Source organism: Sphaerodactylus townsendi, linkage group LG02, assembly GCF_021028975.2.
Source record: "Sphaerodactylus townsendi isolate TG3544 linkage group LG02, MPM_Stown_v2.3, whole genome shotgun sequence".
In the NCBI taxonomy this organism is placed as follows: domain Eukaryota; kingdom Metazoa; phylum Chordata; class Lepidosauria; order Squamata; family Sphaerodactylidae; genus Sphaerodactylus; species Sphaerodactylus townsendi.
This window is the reverse complement of record NC_059426.1, coordinates 129,257,401-129,274,148: the sequence shown is the minus strand read 5'-3', so window position 1 is coordinate 129,274,148 and position 16,748 is coordinate 129,257,401. Positions and strand designations below refer to the sequence as shown.

Below are 16,748 nucleotides of genomic sequence, written 5' to 3'. Positions count from 1 at the left end.
CACTTGCTTGTAACTTTTGTTCATCAAGTGGTCTTCTGTGCGGGCACACATCACTCCCTCCTGTCTCTCTGTGAACTCTTTGGAACTTCAGTTTTCTGGGGTCTCTGAGGGTGGCATGGGGAGAACTGAAAGAGTAGCACCCCTCCTCCTGGTTATGTGATTGTTTTGGCAGGAAAGTTCCAGGAGGAGGAAAAGCATTCCTAATCTGCTAGAAAGCCTTGGAAAACTTTTCCGTGGTTGGCCTGTGCTTGTGCAGTCCCAATGTGTTGCTGCACAGAAGACCACTCGAGGAACAGCAGTTACAGGAAAGTACAACATTGTTTCATACAGTTAAGTTCAGTGCAGTATTTACATTGCATTGTTTTTTGTTATTTTTAGGCCTGATATTTGTTTTTGTTTTTTGATACCATAAAATGTATTTGCTTTGCTTGACAGACCATCTATGAATTGACAAACAGCATTATTCAGATTTTCTGGAGCTGCTGTTCCTTTAACCCACCTTTTCTCTCCTATCAAATTTAATTAATTCCTTCCTGTTTATTCTTCCTGTTCCAGGCATGGCATTCATTCTTAATTCTCTATTGTGTTCGGGGAGGGGCGGACATGCTAAAATACTGCTTTTTTAACCTTTCAGTTAAGACCACCATCAGATTTTTTTACGACCATATTTTTTTATAAAGTACCACAATAATTTTAAAGTGACTTTTGCTTGCACAATGCAAAACTGTTCTTAATCCTTTTCATATACAAAATAATAATAAAGTGATTTTTGCCTGCACAGTGAAAAGCAGTACTTAATTCTTCTCACAAACAAAATAAATAAGAACTGGTCATTAACGCCTGAGTGAAGAATTCAGAGAAAAGGAATTAACCAATTAGGCTGCAAAACCAATGACAAAAGGAGAACTGCAGGGGAAAGTAGGACTTTCACTGGGTGGGACTTTTTAATAAACATAATAGAATTTTGCTAATTGACATGGGCATTGGTAGATTGCTATGAAGAATATAATGCTGTACTTAGTGCAATGTGAGACCCCCCTTTTCCATTCTATTGGCTTCTGAATGCAATAATGAAATGGCTCACTTGTACACAACTATCCAAGTGTGAAAGTAACCTCAGTTAATGAGGTTAATTGTAAAGATTTTAACACATTAATATTAGGAATGAATTGATTTAATCTAAAGGAGGCATTCAAAGTACCAATCTCAAACTTTGAAACTGAGATGCTGACTATTCTCTTGCTGTAAGCAATCCAGCTGACTATGATTAGAAACTGGACTTTTTAATGGAATACTATGGTACAAAGTAAGAAGTTTGATACTATTTCCTACAGATTTAACGAAGACTTTGAGTTTCTCACATATTACAGGAGTTAAGCCAATCTAAATGGATACAAAGTATAGCATAATTACAGCATAGTTCAAGTGCTGCTATGGAAAGCATCGATACCATTCTCATCTGCAGTAATAAGTGATAGTACAGTTTCACTAGTTTATTTCCTGCGCTTAAGTTTATTTCAGTTTATATGATTTTCCCTAGCCCTCTCCTGACCAAAAGCAGGCTCATTTGACCCTGCTGTTTGCACCCTTTTTTCCCTTCATGGCATCTTATACATATACAGTGGAGCCTTGGTTTTCGTTGGTAATCCGTCCGAAAAGAATCGATGAAAACTGAAACCGATAAAAACCGAGGCAAACTTTTCCATAGGAATCAATGTAAATCCAATTAATCCGTTCAAGGCACTCCAAAAAACATACCAAAAACACATTTTTGGGTGAATAAACATATTGTTTAATGCTGAAAACAGTAACAAACAATAACACTAGGAACAGCTTCACAGCCAGTGGACCAATGTCGCACCAGAAAGCTGTCCAAAGAGGTCTGTTTCTGACGCCTCTTTAAGATTTGTCTGAAATGGGGCAAGACGTTGTCATTAAACAAGTTGCAGACACGGCCCGCAACAGCTTTGTCCGGGTGATTTTTCTCCACAAACCCCTGCACTTTACTGCAAATGGATGAAAACCGAGGCAAATTGATGAAAACCGAGACAAATTTTTCACTGAAAAAAATCGATGAAAACTGAAACCGATGAAAACTGAAGGCAATGAAAACTGAGGTTCCATTGTATGTGTATTATATGGTATAACACCAGTATCCCTTAGGAATCACTCCCCTCCCAGCTTTCTGAAAACTTTGGCTATTCCAGATACCTTTCTGATAACATAAGTTGGGTTAATAAATGGAAAGATTATTGATAATAGACTAAATGGCTTATCAGTTGTAAGACTGGTGGACTGTTGAAGTGAGCAGTTTACAACTGTTTTATAATGGGCTGGGTTTTTAGCTGTAGTATTGTTAGTTCCTGTAATGTTTTGACCTTGACATAACTTTTAATCTTTATTCTGAACCCCACTGAACCTATCAAAAATCAGGATATAATATTTATAAATACAGTTAAAATGAAGCAGAAATGAATTATCAACATTTGTGTTGTCACATATGACTGCTAATTAAAATTTAGTTAGAAGAATTTAATACATTGCAGAGAAAACTGTTGGAGAGAAGCTCAGCAGTTGACTTTCGGAATATTGTATTTTTAGAAAATCCAAATTTCCTTCCTGGCTGGGTGTAGTTGAACTACATTTTTAAAAAATGTCAACTGTCTTTAACTTCAAGTAAATCTGCCTAAGGCTGCATTCCTGTACTTGTCCTCAGCTAGGTGAATTGGCTAGAAAAGTTATTTTGGCTGCTTACCTTGAGTTCTTAGACCTTTGCTGGGCTGTTGGCTTGGGAAGATATTTTAAAATATTCTTGTGATACATTATGGGTTCTCAGTGAATTTTCATTTGTTTTGCTTTTTCTATATAAATGGTACACATACAGGTGCTTCACAGGTGCACATGGTACAGGTACATGGTACACATACAGGTGCATTTTCAGTAGGCGTGAATTGATAAGCAGAGTTATTTCAGCTGGTGGAAATAAGATGATAAATTTTCAGTTAAAAAAAACTTCCTGTACCATGTTCTACAGGAGCATCACAAGTTGAGCACCTGAAGCTGCTATATACTGAGCCAGAGGATTTTCTCCTTTGACAGACAGTAGCAGAGTCTCAGGTTGGGGTCTTTTCATTATCACCTACTACTTTCAATCCCTGACATCTCCAGTTAAAAGGAGAATGTTCCATCACTGTGCTACAACCTCACCCCTGATAAAGACAAGCTTTTCATGTTCTTCAGCTTGCATACACATCTGCATGTGTCCATTTAATTGTATACAACCCAAGAATTAGGGGGAAACGTAATCTTAAATCAGTCCTTCAAGCTGGAGTTTTGCTCTTACATCTGATCTCTTATTTACTGGTACTCAAGCAAATCAGAAACCTGAGATAGAAATGGGGTAATTATACTGATTGCATAGTGGCAAATGATTGGCCAATGTCGGGAGGCCAGCTGTTCCAGAATAACTTGTCAGAACTGTCAACATTTTAAAGGAATATTTTAATTAGGCGACACAACAATAAAAAGTGTATGCTGCAAGGGGAAAGGAGGCTGAGAAATACTAGTATAACTAGTATAACTAACTAGTATAAAAAGTTTGAGTCCAGTGGCCCCCAAGAGGGTTTGAGAGGTTCTGTTTATTGTTGCCCTGTTGAGTTGCTGGAATTATATTTTTGTACTCCTCTTGGCAGGTTTCATTTGAACCATTTTATTATAGAAGTTTAGAGATTTAAATAGAGGCTGGTTTTAATATGGGTGTAATAGGAATTGAAACTGGAAAGCAAGGGTATGTCTTTTAAACAATAAGTTTAGTTGCCTTAATCACAAATGTGCTCAGACTGAAATCAAGTGTGTGGGAATGTCCTCCCAAGAGAGATTTCCTTGCATTTTCTATGTCTGTGTTCTACTGTCAGTTTAAAGTTGTTCTGTTTCTGGGAGGAGTGGGTTACTTCAAATTGCTGGTACTAATGGGATTGGATACCTGTGTCATTTTATTTTATTTGATGTTTGGTTTTTATGTTGCTGATCTTTGTCAGTATAATTGCTGTTTTTAATATTGTGATATTTTGTTTTTAATTATGTGTTTAAACAACCCTGTGGTTCTTTGTGGGCTGTGGAAGGTGGGGTAGAATTTGTTTTAATAAATAAAATAATTGCAGATAGGAAAATAAGATTGCAGTCCTAACTTGGGTGTAAATCTTGTTGACTTCAGTAATTCAAAGTAAACATTTGGATTGGATTGCAAGTGGACTTTGTGCAAAGTTCTAACAAGCTGCACCATTAGCTGGTCGGATATTGTCCAGTTTTTTAAAGTCAAGGATGATAGCCATTTATCAATCTATTCATCTAGAAAATATATATGTCTCTTATCCAAAACCTGCTTGAGGCAGCTCACAACAACATAGTTAAGCTATACCAAAAAAACTCATAAAAGGACATCAATAAAAACCTGCCAAAACATGAAGCAGAATTCAATAAACCAAGGAGTCGGGTAATGTACTCCTGATGAGGGGTAGTTGCACCACAGCTGGGGGTGACAAAGCACAAAGCATAGCCTTGTTGCCTCCTATGAAGCTTGCTGTGCCACGGCCAGCCAGCTGACAGCAACGCAGACTCTTCCCCATGAAAGTGGCCTATGCAGCACAATGGGCTTCTCCATTGATTTTGCCAGTGTAAACCCATGCCAGCAAATGGAGGCGTTCCTGGGCTGAAAGGGCTCAGAAAGCTGACTAAAGCTGGCCCTGCCTCTGGGAGCACCCCCATCAACGCCAGCATGGGCTGCTGTGCCAACAAATGCTTCTGCCGTGGCTCCCCAGAAACACTGGGGTCATGCCACCTCCTATGCATTTTCAGCCCCCCTCCCTCGGGATTGCACTGTATTGCAGATTGTAGTATTGATTAAGCAGGACTCAGACTCAATTTTATATGGGAAATTGTTGGTTACATCTGTTAGACTGACCTCACGTTGCCTCATAAACCTCAAATTGAGCAAACCAGGATTTATTGTTATGCCTAAATGTAGCCATGGTCACTAGAATGTTATTTGGAATTGTTTTCTCCAGGTTTTATTATTTTTAAAAGCACTTAATATGAACTTTGAACCCGGCAAAATCTAATGAAAACCTACGCTGTCCAACGATGCAGGCGTGTAGAGGGCATTTTTCCCTTGTTGCACGCTGCCAGTGGAGACATCCTTCCTCTTCCTTAAATAAATTTCTTGCTTTCTTAAATAGAAGTAGCCTTGTTTAACTTTTTGAAGGGATTGTCATTTTCTGGTCAGAGGTTAGAATTTCCTTTTGGCAAGTACTGCTAGGTCACTGCTCGCAGAACATATTGTACTTAAACCTGTCCCATATGCTTGATGTTGGTTTTCAGCATTCTGCCAAAGTGGGACTGAAAAGCATGCCATACTAGTTAAGCAGTGTGGCCTGGAAAACAGAATTTGTAGTCCAGTTTAAAAGAGATTCATTCCAAAAGCTCAAAAAGCAGATGCTATTGAAAAACAAATCACAGTAAATTGGTTTTCTGGCATAGAAAAATGTGAGACCATTTGGACCTGAACTACAAATCTTTTTTTTTAATTCATGCTGGTAAGCATCTAATAGTTGATTTTCATTTTTTAAAAACTACAAATATCTTGTCTACGTCCCTTGGGAAAAAATAGTAAAAAATGAGAAAAAAATTACCAACATTTGTGTTCTGTATTTGTGTTCTGCTTGTGACATAAATTAAGGTATCAAGTGCCATGAATTCTTTATTGATTTTGCACTTGGGACAATCATGTGATTCCCCCCCCCCCAATCCAGTAGCAACTGGCCCATAAGTTTTCAGTGCAAGAAAAATTCAGAGTTGGGTTGTCGTTGCCTGTCTTTGCATCACGGCCCTAGTATTTCTTGGGGATCTCCCATCAAAATACTAGCCAGGTCTAACCCTGATTAGCTTCTGAGATCTGATGAGATCAGGCTAGCCTGGGACTCTCCATGTCAGGACATGTGTACTAGGCCACTGATATTCCCATTGTGCATTGTGTTGGAGAAATTAATACATATATGCTCAGAAATCTATGTAAATTGAAGTTGATTTTCGGGCATATTCTGGGATGTGCACTCAGTTCACCTTGGGGGCACTGGATAGGCCTGTTCAACCTCTTTACTACCCCGTGTGAATTTAGTGGGTATCATGGAAGACATCCAAAATCTCCTTTGGCTGGACATTGCAGGGATGAATCTTCGGTGTATGGCCCACTAGTGGTATAAAGCAGGGAGGGACTTTGGGACTCCAGATGTTATGGACTACAATTCCCATCAGCCCCTACCAGCATGGCCAATTGGCCATGCTGGCAGGGGCTGATGGGAATTGTAGTCCATAACATCTGGAGTCCCAAAGGTTCGCCACCACTGTGCTAAGCTGTCTTTCAAGGGTCTTGTCTGCTTGTAATTATCTTGTCCTTGAGCAGCTCTTTGATAAGGCTCTGAGTTTCATGAAACAAACTTGGAAAAGCATCTGAGCAATAACCGTATCTCTATCTGTTGGGTTACACTGGCTCTTATTAGTACTTTGAAGTTAACATAATTCTTTGACATCATAAATGTTGCTGTATTTTCTGGGGAAAAAACAGGATGAGATGTCACACATTGATGATGTGTATATTGTCTTCCACTAGAAAAGAAAATTGAGGAAAATATTAATTCCTTAAACTAGAACTATTTTTTCCTTAATGTACATGGGGAAACATATTGTTTCAGAGCTATTCTTTTCTACGTCCAACAGTGGTAACTTTGATTAAGAATGCACTGAACCAGTCTGGTCGCCAGACCAGCAGTAAGACACAAATACGAAAATACAACCTAGTAAATCCAATTGGACTGGCACATCAGAACTATGTGAAGAAGTTTTTGTTAATTTATATCTGAATGATTTTGTATTCTTATGTACTTACAGTGCAATATCCAGGCAGGACGAAAGGACTTTTGAAATGGTATGACCCTAGTTCCAGCATCAGTGCCAGTCAACACAGTGCAAGTGGCATCTACACCATTGTGGAGGCAGTTACACTGTCTATGGGAAGCCATGCGGCTCTACATCACCTGGTGTGAAAGCTGCTGCTGCTGCTGCTGCTGCTGCTGCTGCTGCTGCTGCTGCTGCTGCTGCTGCTGCTGCTGCTGCTGCTGCTCAGAAGCCCACACCAGCACCGATAGGGGTGTACCTGGGGGGAAGCCAACTTTAGTTGGCTTCCTGAGGGCTTTCAGCCGAGGAACTCTCACTTTTGCTGGTAAAGACTTACAGCAAGAAAAAGAGTGACGCAGTGTGCTTGATAAGTTTTCTCTTAATTTTTTTTCACCGTGTCTCCACGAACCCCTTTAGAGGCTGTGGCTGCACCATCTCTGGCCACCACTCATGTATTCTCCCCAGTGGATTGGGCTGTTAAGGATAGTCATGATAGTGGATCAGATCAGAGCAGCAGTGGCATAGGAGGTTAAGAGCTCGTGTATCTATTCTGGAGGAACCGGGTTTGATTCCCAGCTCTGCCACCTGAGCTGTGGAGGCTTATCTGGGGAATTCAGATTAGCCTGTACACTCCCACACACGCCAGCTGGGTGACCTTGGGCTAGTCACAGCTTCTCAGAGCTCTCTCAGCCCCACCTACCTCACAGGGTGTTTGTTGTGAGGGGGGAAGGGCAAGGAGATTGTCAGCCCCTTTGAGTCTCCTGCAGGAGAGAAAGGGGGGATATAAATCCAAACTCTTCTTCTTCTTACTCACAGCTGGTTTCCTCTGTACATTTCTCCATGAAAAAACTATCCCTGTATTATTCATTGAAGCGGGATTTGTTAATGAAAGTAAACTTCTTGTAGAAGACTGCAAACTGTTCTCCAAGCTTTTCCCCCCGCAGGCCACTTCTTAATTCTTTTTTCCTCTATAATTTTATTTAAAATTATTCATACATTTCAGACTACATAGTTAATGAATGCTTCAGATTTTACTACAGCAACCTGTTAGTGTCTTACTGGAAAAGACATTTAGGGGATTTTGTAGTTCATATTTTTAGTGCATATAGAATACAACACCTGAACGTAGAATCCCCATTCTTTGAACATAGTATTATCTCCAACCTTGCACATATGGAACCCACTTTCTGAGGGGTTCTTAATTGCAGGTTCACGTGGATACTTTAGTGATTTTGCATAGTGTAATAGAGTAGCAATACCAGAAGAAGAGGAACCATTCTCTTCATAGAAAAGTAAGACAAAGGGAAACTTGCCAAGAACACATAGTGTTTGAAGTCTCCTGGTACAAATTTGAATTTTCTCTAAAGCTCTACCAAGCCATTGAATTACATTATTCCTTCTTTTCTTCTTACTCTCTTGACAGCCCAAATATTTAAAGATACTGACTACAGTTCTTTTACTGTTCCTTAAAGGAAGTGCAACCTAAAGTGTATACTAATTCTATACAATGATTAATTTAACTAACAAGATCTAATTAGAGAAGAAGTCTTTAGTACTTCCTTTGCTCAAAGATGCATGTTTCTGCTGTTGTGGATTGTTTGGTTTTTCTTGAGTTTGTTGTGATATCAGAAGGCGGGGATGAAGCATTTTGTTAGGTGATACTTGAATAGTAATAGTTGTGCATAATTTATTTTCAGTATTGGGGTGAAAAAACCAATCTAGTTTCTCTAAAGTTAAAAAATTCTGTCTCGTGCTTTATAGGGAAATAGACTTACTTTTCTAGTCTACTGTGCAAATGTGTTTGTATAATATATCTGGTTCTCAGAGAGATCGGTTCAATATGTGAATTGTCACCATTTTCAGATAATTGTGGGAACTAAACCATGCAACGGTTGTATGTAAGAGTTGAAAGAGGAGAATGTAGTTTAAATTCTTTTTTAAAAATCAAGGAGATAGTATGGATTTTTTCCAAGAATTGGAGGCATTTAACGTTGAAAGTATTCCATTGAAAAGGGAGAAGAAAAAGCAGCAAATACTAGTTCTCCTTAAATATGCACTTGATGATTGCATTATTGAATGATGATTGGTTTAACCTGTGGTGACTTGTCATTGAGTTGAATCAGCTATTACAAGAAAACCAGTAGACTGTTCATATGTATGCCAATATTTATGTATTTGATGATAAATTATGAAAATATTTTTAAAAAGGTATTTCTAGAGAAATAATGAGGATTTAAGCTAGCCCATACTAGTCTGATCTCAGAAGTTAAGCTGGGCCAACCCTGGTTAGGTGTTGCAGTGGCAAACTACTAAGAAAGACTAGGACTGCTACTCAGAGGAAGGCACCAGCAAACTGCCTCTAAACATTTCTTGCCTTGAAAACTTTTTGGTTTTGTCCTAAGTCAGCTGTGACTTGACTGCAAAAAAAAAACCAAAACCTAACCTCTAACAAACTCTTTCCCCTAATTTCTGTTGTCTTTCTCACTATCTGACTCGCCCATCCTAAATCAGGTGGTTGTTTAAGATGCTTCAAGTAAATATAAGTATTTATTACCAGAAATACAATAAAAACCTACAAGAGAACATTTCAGTCTTCCTGGTAATTCACATCAATGATACCATTATAGTAATCTCTGGTGGAATACAAAGAGTCTGATTAGAAGTTTATACTTACCATGTACTTCACTCTCTCTCTCCCTTTTATCTTTGTAATGACTCTTTAAGGTAGGTTAGGCTGAGAGTATAACTGGCCCAGTCGCCAACTCAGCTAAATTTATGTCAGACTGAGGATTTGAGCCTTGTCCCATATTCTTGTTCATCAGTCTACATAAGACTAATTGTGTAAAGTGTTTCCAGTGGGAGTGTTTAAACCAGTATTTAAAGAGGGAGTATAAAGCCTGAATGTGACATCTCTAATTTTTTTAATGTTTTGGTAGGATTTGAGTGTGTCCTTTCAGGTCTCCCCCATTCCCTTTTCATTTTCCCTTTTATTTTGCGGTACTCTTCCTTCTGTCTTCCTGTGAGTCCATTCATTTTTGCCTTTCCTGAATTTCTACCAAGTTTCCTGCCTCGCCTGTTTTTCTTAGGTTCATATAACTGCCCTGCTTTGAAAAGATGGAAGTCCATCTTCTTTTTATTTTCATTCTGCACCCTAAAACGAACATATTGCTTGATAGTTCCTTATGTGCACTGCTTGCTATTTTTTTTAAAAAAAAACAATAAGTATTCTTGTTAGGAGGCTTCCAGATGACAAGGCAACATTAACAAATACAGCCCGACAGTTGAATACTTTAAAATATTAAATTAAAACATTGCCAAGTAAATTCCATAAAATACAATCCCAACTATCTACTCATGATCTAAAATTGAAACAAGAACAAAATTAAGCTATTGGCAATTCCAATTAACTAGTCACGGTATCTGTCCAAAAAGATTTCACATTTGAAGCAGGTTTAACGATGTCAGAACTTTCATTAACAAAAATGTGGACCAATTTTCAGTGAATGTATCCAACTGTAAATGGGCTTTCAAGCTTTGTAAATGAAAAGTTAACTGCTTCATCACAGCCTTATCCCACGTTGTTTTTTACTATGAGCTCAACTTGATTGTTTGCCACTTTCTAGTCTTGTGTGAGGGATAAAGGAGAGTGTAAGTTTTTTATATACCAAATATTTATTTTGGCCTGGTAAATTTCCTGATAACAGTGCACATGACATTCTGTCTAGGTTCTGAGCCTGATTCTAGATCTTACTTTCCAGCAATAGCAAGATTGTCTTGGAAATTAGATATCACAGTTTCAGTATGTGTAGTGAAGATTCATTTGTAATAGTATGTATAAAAATACACAAATCATTTGCAGAGCTAGGAAAATGCATACTTCTGTGGTGTTCGGTTCAGCTGACCTGTTCATGTTAGTTAGCATTGTATGCATTTCCAGTTCTCCTACTATCTGTTTGTAGCATGCCCAACTGCATGAGCTGTAATGCACAGTGTTGGAGAATTTTCTACAACTAACAAGCAAACAGCTTGCTGGTAGTATATTTTTTAGTGAATGGCTTCACTTATACCACATCATTCTCCCAATGGAATCTCAGATTGTCTTCTATTGTTCTCCTTTGTTCAATTTTATCTTCACAATTCCCCTCCAAAGTAGTTTAGACTGAGAATGTGTGGCTGGCTCAGGTCACCCAGTAAGTTTCCATGGCAGAGTGGATATTCAAATCTGGATATCCTAAATCTTAGTCTTACACTCTAACCATTACCACACTGACTTGGTGGTAAAGTGCTCTCAATTCATTAGAATTGGTGCTATGCAGACAGAAGTGCAAGTGTTCTTTTGAGTAAGAGTACTGTGGGAGAGCCCATTAATGATTCCTTGCCTGGGAACCATTTAAAACTGGAAGCCTATCCTGAATGTTGAAAATATGTCAGATCTATACACTGATATTTACTGTATTCAATGATTCAATACTTAATTTGTTTTCTAAAATCTTTTAAAATGTTTTAAAAGTCTACTATTAGTTGGGGGATTTAAAAAATCAGTTTGTGGATGTCAAGTTAATTGGGAGGAGGAGCATTCATTTTCTCACACCTTAAGGAATGCCTTTTCTAAAGTGGTGCCAGCAAACAATTGTGCATACATAACCTATCTTAACATGATACATTACTCTTTTAGAACTGTTATTTTATTCATGTGCAAAATTTGTAGAGATAAAATTGGTTACAGCTCATGCAGTTAATTGACTAAGATTTCTTTAATCAGTGGTACTTCAACATTTACTGTGTTTTATTGTTCTAGAAATGGAACTCCGTAATTATTTCTCAAAACAGCAGTGAAGGTAACAGTACTGGGAAGATTAAGTATCTGCTTTTGAGAAACAAATAAGAAAACATCATGGTCATCTACTTAGTTCATGCTTTTGTGCAACAGGGCAACGGGCTCCAATCTGGACCATTCACACCAGATTAGACAGTGTTCAGTTGAACGCAGACAAGACCATTTTAGCCACTGCTGTTGCCATGGTTACCAGAACTGAGCAATACTGCCTTGCCACACATTCTAATGTGAGACAGTTGCAGCCAAATTTAGCCAGACCAGATTTGTCACAGTGTTCTGACTTTCAGTCAATAAATTGTCTGGCTTTATCTCAGCAACTCATTTAGAATAAGTGCCACATAGATGGGGTCTCTAGAAAACGACTTCTTGTGGCCTGTCGGCTAGGTTTTGACTTACTGTGATCATGTAGAATTTGTCAGAACGTTTTGAAACCAGTCAGGGCTGTTGCATAATCAGTTTGTTTGGGCCTGCCAGATAGAATCCAACTGTAATTGTTGGAAGAACTGAAGAATGCAAATTAAACATTGTTAAGGATCATACACTTAGTTGGGTTGAAGAGACTGAATAATGCGAATGATAACACTGTGACTCAGTTTGGCTTGGGCAAAAATTAATTTCTTTTTTTTTCTCCCTTCTCCTCTGTTTCAGTAATAGTTATGCCCGTGTGCGAGCTGTGGTGATGACCCGTGATGATTCAAGTGGTGGATGGTTACCGCTTGGAGGGGGTGGACTGAGCTGTGTCACCGTTTTCAAAGTCATCCACCAGGAAGAAAATGGCTGTGCTGATTTTCTTGTACATGGGGAGCGCCTCAGGGATAAAACGGTAAAAAACTGCTGTATGTTTATTGTAGTGTTAGTCAAAATCCATATCCCTGAGAATTACATGCCAGTGCTGAACAGAAATTTGCCCTTCTACACCCATTAATGTCACTCATCTCAGAAAGGTATGGTTCTGTTTAGAATTACCCCGTTGATCTTCTAAACAAGTTTATTATGGGGGTGTTCTAGATGTTAGTTGATAGGCAGTACAGTCTGTGGGAGTTGCAGCACGGCTAGAGACACACAGCCATGCTGCCCCCAAAGAGCATTGCTGCACCACAGCCAGCAAGCTGACAGGGACACTCCCCCAACCCCCGTGGAACTGCCCTGTGCAGCTCCAAGGGATGTGTCTACCTTTTTGCTGGTGTAAGTCTGCGCTGGCAAATGAGGGCATCCCTGGGCCAAAAGGGCTCAGGAAACTGACTAAAGCCAGCCCCACCACTGGGAACATCCCCTTCAAAACTCATGCAAGTTCCTGTGCTGGCGCTGCTGGCACCCTAGTATTGTGCTGCTGCCCAGTTGCCAGCATGAGCACTTCTGTGCTGGCATAAATGGTACTCTGGCACAAGTGGCATTTATGCTGCACCAGGGTCACGCGACCTCCTGAAGTGTTCCCCCCAAGGATTGCACTGTTTAAATAGTTGTTGTTGTTGTTGTTGTTGTTGTTGTTGTTGTTGTAGATTTCACAGCTGCCAGACCTTTAGCTGGCTGTTGGCCTTTCATTACAATTCGATCCTCACCCAGAGGCCTAGGAAGTTGTAATGTGTCGGTGTAGTTTTCGTGCTGATCCCAGCAGGGCAGCCTTAAATTCATGTTAATTTTGTCAATTCAAAGATGTTTCAACTGCTTCCCTAGTATTTTCGGGATTTCGCCCAGCGTGCCAATTACCACTGGGATGACCTCAGCTGGTTTGTGCCATAGATGCTGAAGCTTGATTTTCAAATCGTGGTATCTAGTGACCTTCTTGTGTTCTTTTTCAATGATCCTGCTGTCACTGGGTACTGCTGTGTCGATGATGGTCACTTTCTTGTCCTCGATCAGGGTGATGTCTGGTGTATTGTGTTTCAACACTTTGTTCGTTCGGATTCGAAAGTCCCACAGGATCTTGACCTTCTCATTTTCCATTACTTTCTCTGGACAATGTTCCCACCAGTTCTTAGCTGTTCTTAGGTTGTAATTATTGCATAAATTCCAGTGGATCATCTTGGCCACTGAGTTGTGTCTCTGTTTGTACTCAGTCTGGGCAATCTTTTTGCAGCAGCTGAGGACATGATCTACAGTTTCATCAGCTTCTTTGCACAATCTGCATTTTGCATCATCCGAGGATTTTTCGATTCTGGCCTTGATCGAATTTGTTCTAACAGCTTGCTTTTGAGCAGCTAAAATCAGGGATTCAGTTTCCTGTTGTTGTTGTTGTTGTTGTTGTTGTTGTTGTTGTTGTTGTTGTTGTTGTTGTTGTTGTTGTTGTTCAGTGCATCATTGTTTGCAAACACAAATTCTGGTTGTCCTGGAGCAATAAAGACCCATTTATGATACCATTTCAAAGAAGTAGATAACTGGGGCAATAAAGAATACTTTTTCTTAATTTAAAACTATATGTTCCAGTTCATAGATTTAAGAGGCTTCAAAGCCTCTTACAGAACCTCCCAATAACCATAACATTCCATAAGAATTGGAATACAATACTGCTGAAGCTAATATTAAACTGAAACATCATTATGCCTGACTAGTCTTTTGAGGCTAGACTACTTCAAATTAAGCTTTCAATAATTTGCGGGAATTTAAGTATAATCTCCAGGTTTAAAGCTGCATGGTGGGAAACAGAACATGCATATGAAATTAATTCTTTGTGGAAATAGATTTTGTGCCAGAATGAAAGATGAACTGGGTCATTCCAGGAATTTACCACAATTGTGCCAATTATTGCTTTGGTGTAGAACTGTTAATAAATGTGATTCCAATTACTATTCTTTGTACTTCTTTTGCAATTGGATACAACTACCAACAGAATCACTGACAACCCAAGAGCATTTTAAATATTATCCTTACTGCATGGAGCCATTTTTCCATGAATGGCTCTCACATGGCTTGGGTAAATGACCTAACCACATGGGCAGAGGCTGATTACGTGGGCATTTCCCATGGAAAATCAGCCCATGCTTGCATGAGTTTCACAGAAACAGAAAAGCAGCTCACAGAGAATATAACATTTATAAGGTCCCCCAGCCATACGGAAAATGGCATAATTTATGGCCTAAATAATATTTTCCCCGTGAAAGCTAAAGGGTATTATAAGCCTTTTTTTATTTTGTACAGCTGTCCTGTGAGTTTGTTTCCTGTGTTTGTTGTCCCGATAGGGCAAATCCTAAATGATGTTATCTTTATACGGATTTAGGGATGACGATTTTTAATTAATGCAAAAAATTGTTAGATTAATTTTCCCCAGTGAATCCTGAGAAGTCTTGTCCTGTGACATGAAGCAGCCCGTTCCTTTTTCAGTTTCTGTATGTATCACAAACTGTAATGTAGGAGTGACACAACTTCTTATAACTACCAAAAAAAAGTAGTTTTTCAGAGATATTTTTGTAAGTGCATATTGTTAGATTCTACCAGGATTCACAGTAGATACAGTATCCTATAAAAGGAACAGAGGGGATTTTTGCAGGTGTTTGCAGAGTTCCCCTACTTCCATGCATATTCAACAGCCATCTCTTAATCGCCCTGAAGATTTCTGTATCAAAAATAAATATATTGTTCTTCTGGAGCTTTCCTTTCTCCTCCCCCTGGAGCAGCAGTTTCTTTTACCTGAACAATTTAGAGTGAGAAGAGCACGGACAAGAAGCTGTTGCCAGAGAAATGAGAAGGGTGAAAAAGACCTTTGATGATTTGCTTGTTACCTCTACTAAGGCAAGACTAACTGTTGTCTCAGGTGTGTAGGATTTTTCTGTTTCCTGAGAGCACAGAACAAAATAAGTGCTATGCATGCTCTCCAGCGGATGCAACTTGTGTCCGAATGAGCTGAAAGAAAGGAAAAACACAGAATGGGAGCTAAGTACATGTTCTGTCATGAATAACAGTACCATTTTAATTTTCAGTAGCAACATCAATGAGTCAGATCATTATATCATTTTTCCCCACTGTTTTCTTGCACGTGTGATATCTGATACTGCATTCTGGGTGGTTTTTAAAGTTTTGCCAGCCCTTTTGAGTACATGCCACTAGTTTTTCCCATCTGTTGCCCTTGGAAATATTCTAACCAATAGATAACTCAGTTTGTCTAATAGACCTCCTCCGCTTGAGGCTCACCACCCATTAACTGCTGCCTGAAAAAATTTAATCATTCATAGACACAGATGCTGTTTTTTGATGTTATTTCACATGTATTCATACATGTACCATGTCAAAAGGAAATATGGTAGCTGGGATTCAATGCCATTGGTAACTAAGGCCAGACTTACATAGGCAGTTGGACAATGTGCTAGTACAGTATCCCACCGTGTCGCTTCATGCTGGAGTGAAGAGACACATTTGCAACATTCTCCTACATCAGAAAGCTCCATGCAAGTAGAAAACTAGCAAAATACAAAGAGGACTATGCTAAAAACTTGCATTTTGATATGATAATTTCTGATTTGCAGGGAATTTTTGTGTGTAGGAAATTAAAAAATTAGTATCCTTTACGTGCAGCCTGAAGTAATACAGCCCACTCTGTGACCTCAGGATTTTTCCGCATTATTTTGCTGCATACATAGGCCATATCTTTAAGTAATATTGAAAGGTACAGAGTCAACAGCAAAGGGGAAGGAAGGTGCAGAGGCAACCAGTTGCATAGGTGTGACATTTGTAATCTATTTCATTTCCATCTTTTGAAACTACCGGAAACCACTCACTGGGAGTTTTCCATCTGGATCCAGACACCTGTTGTGCCTCTGCCCACACTGCCCTGAGATTTTGTCATATTATACAGAGTGGGTGGACCTGCAGGGGGAATCTTGGTAGTCAGTCTTGTATATGCATTGTTGACATCATGAGTAGTGCTATAACAGAGTACTATGGTTACTCTGGAATCTGCTCCAGTTTTTCTTTCTGTGGAGTACCAAGTGATGCAATAATGAAGGGTGGATAGATGAAATAGGAAAGTACC

The 16,748-nt window shown here is 39.2% G+C and overlaps 1 protein-coding gene across 1 annotated transcript in view; it reads left to right on the top strand.

Annotated features, from left to right (window-relative positions):
• The window catches only part of SPRED1 (sprouty related EVH1 domain containing 1), a 96,253-nt gene that overhangs the window by 45,892 nt on the left and 33,613 nt on the right, over positions 1-16,748 (top strand). The window contains exon 2 of the mRNA XM_048484364.1: positions 12,434-12,608. Coding sequence (XP_048340321.1) covers positions 12,434-12,608 — 175 coding nt within the window. The remainder of the gene's footprint in view (positions 1-12,433; positions 12,609-16,748) is intronic.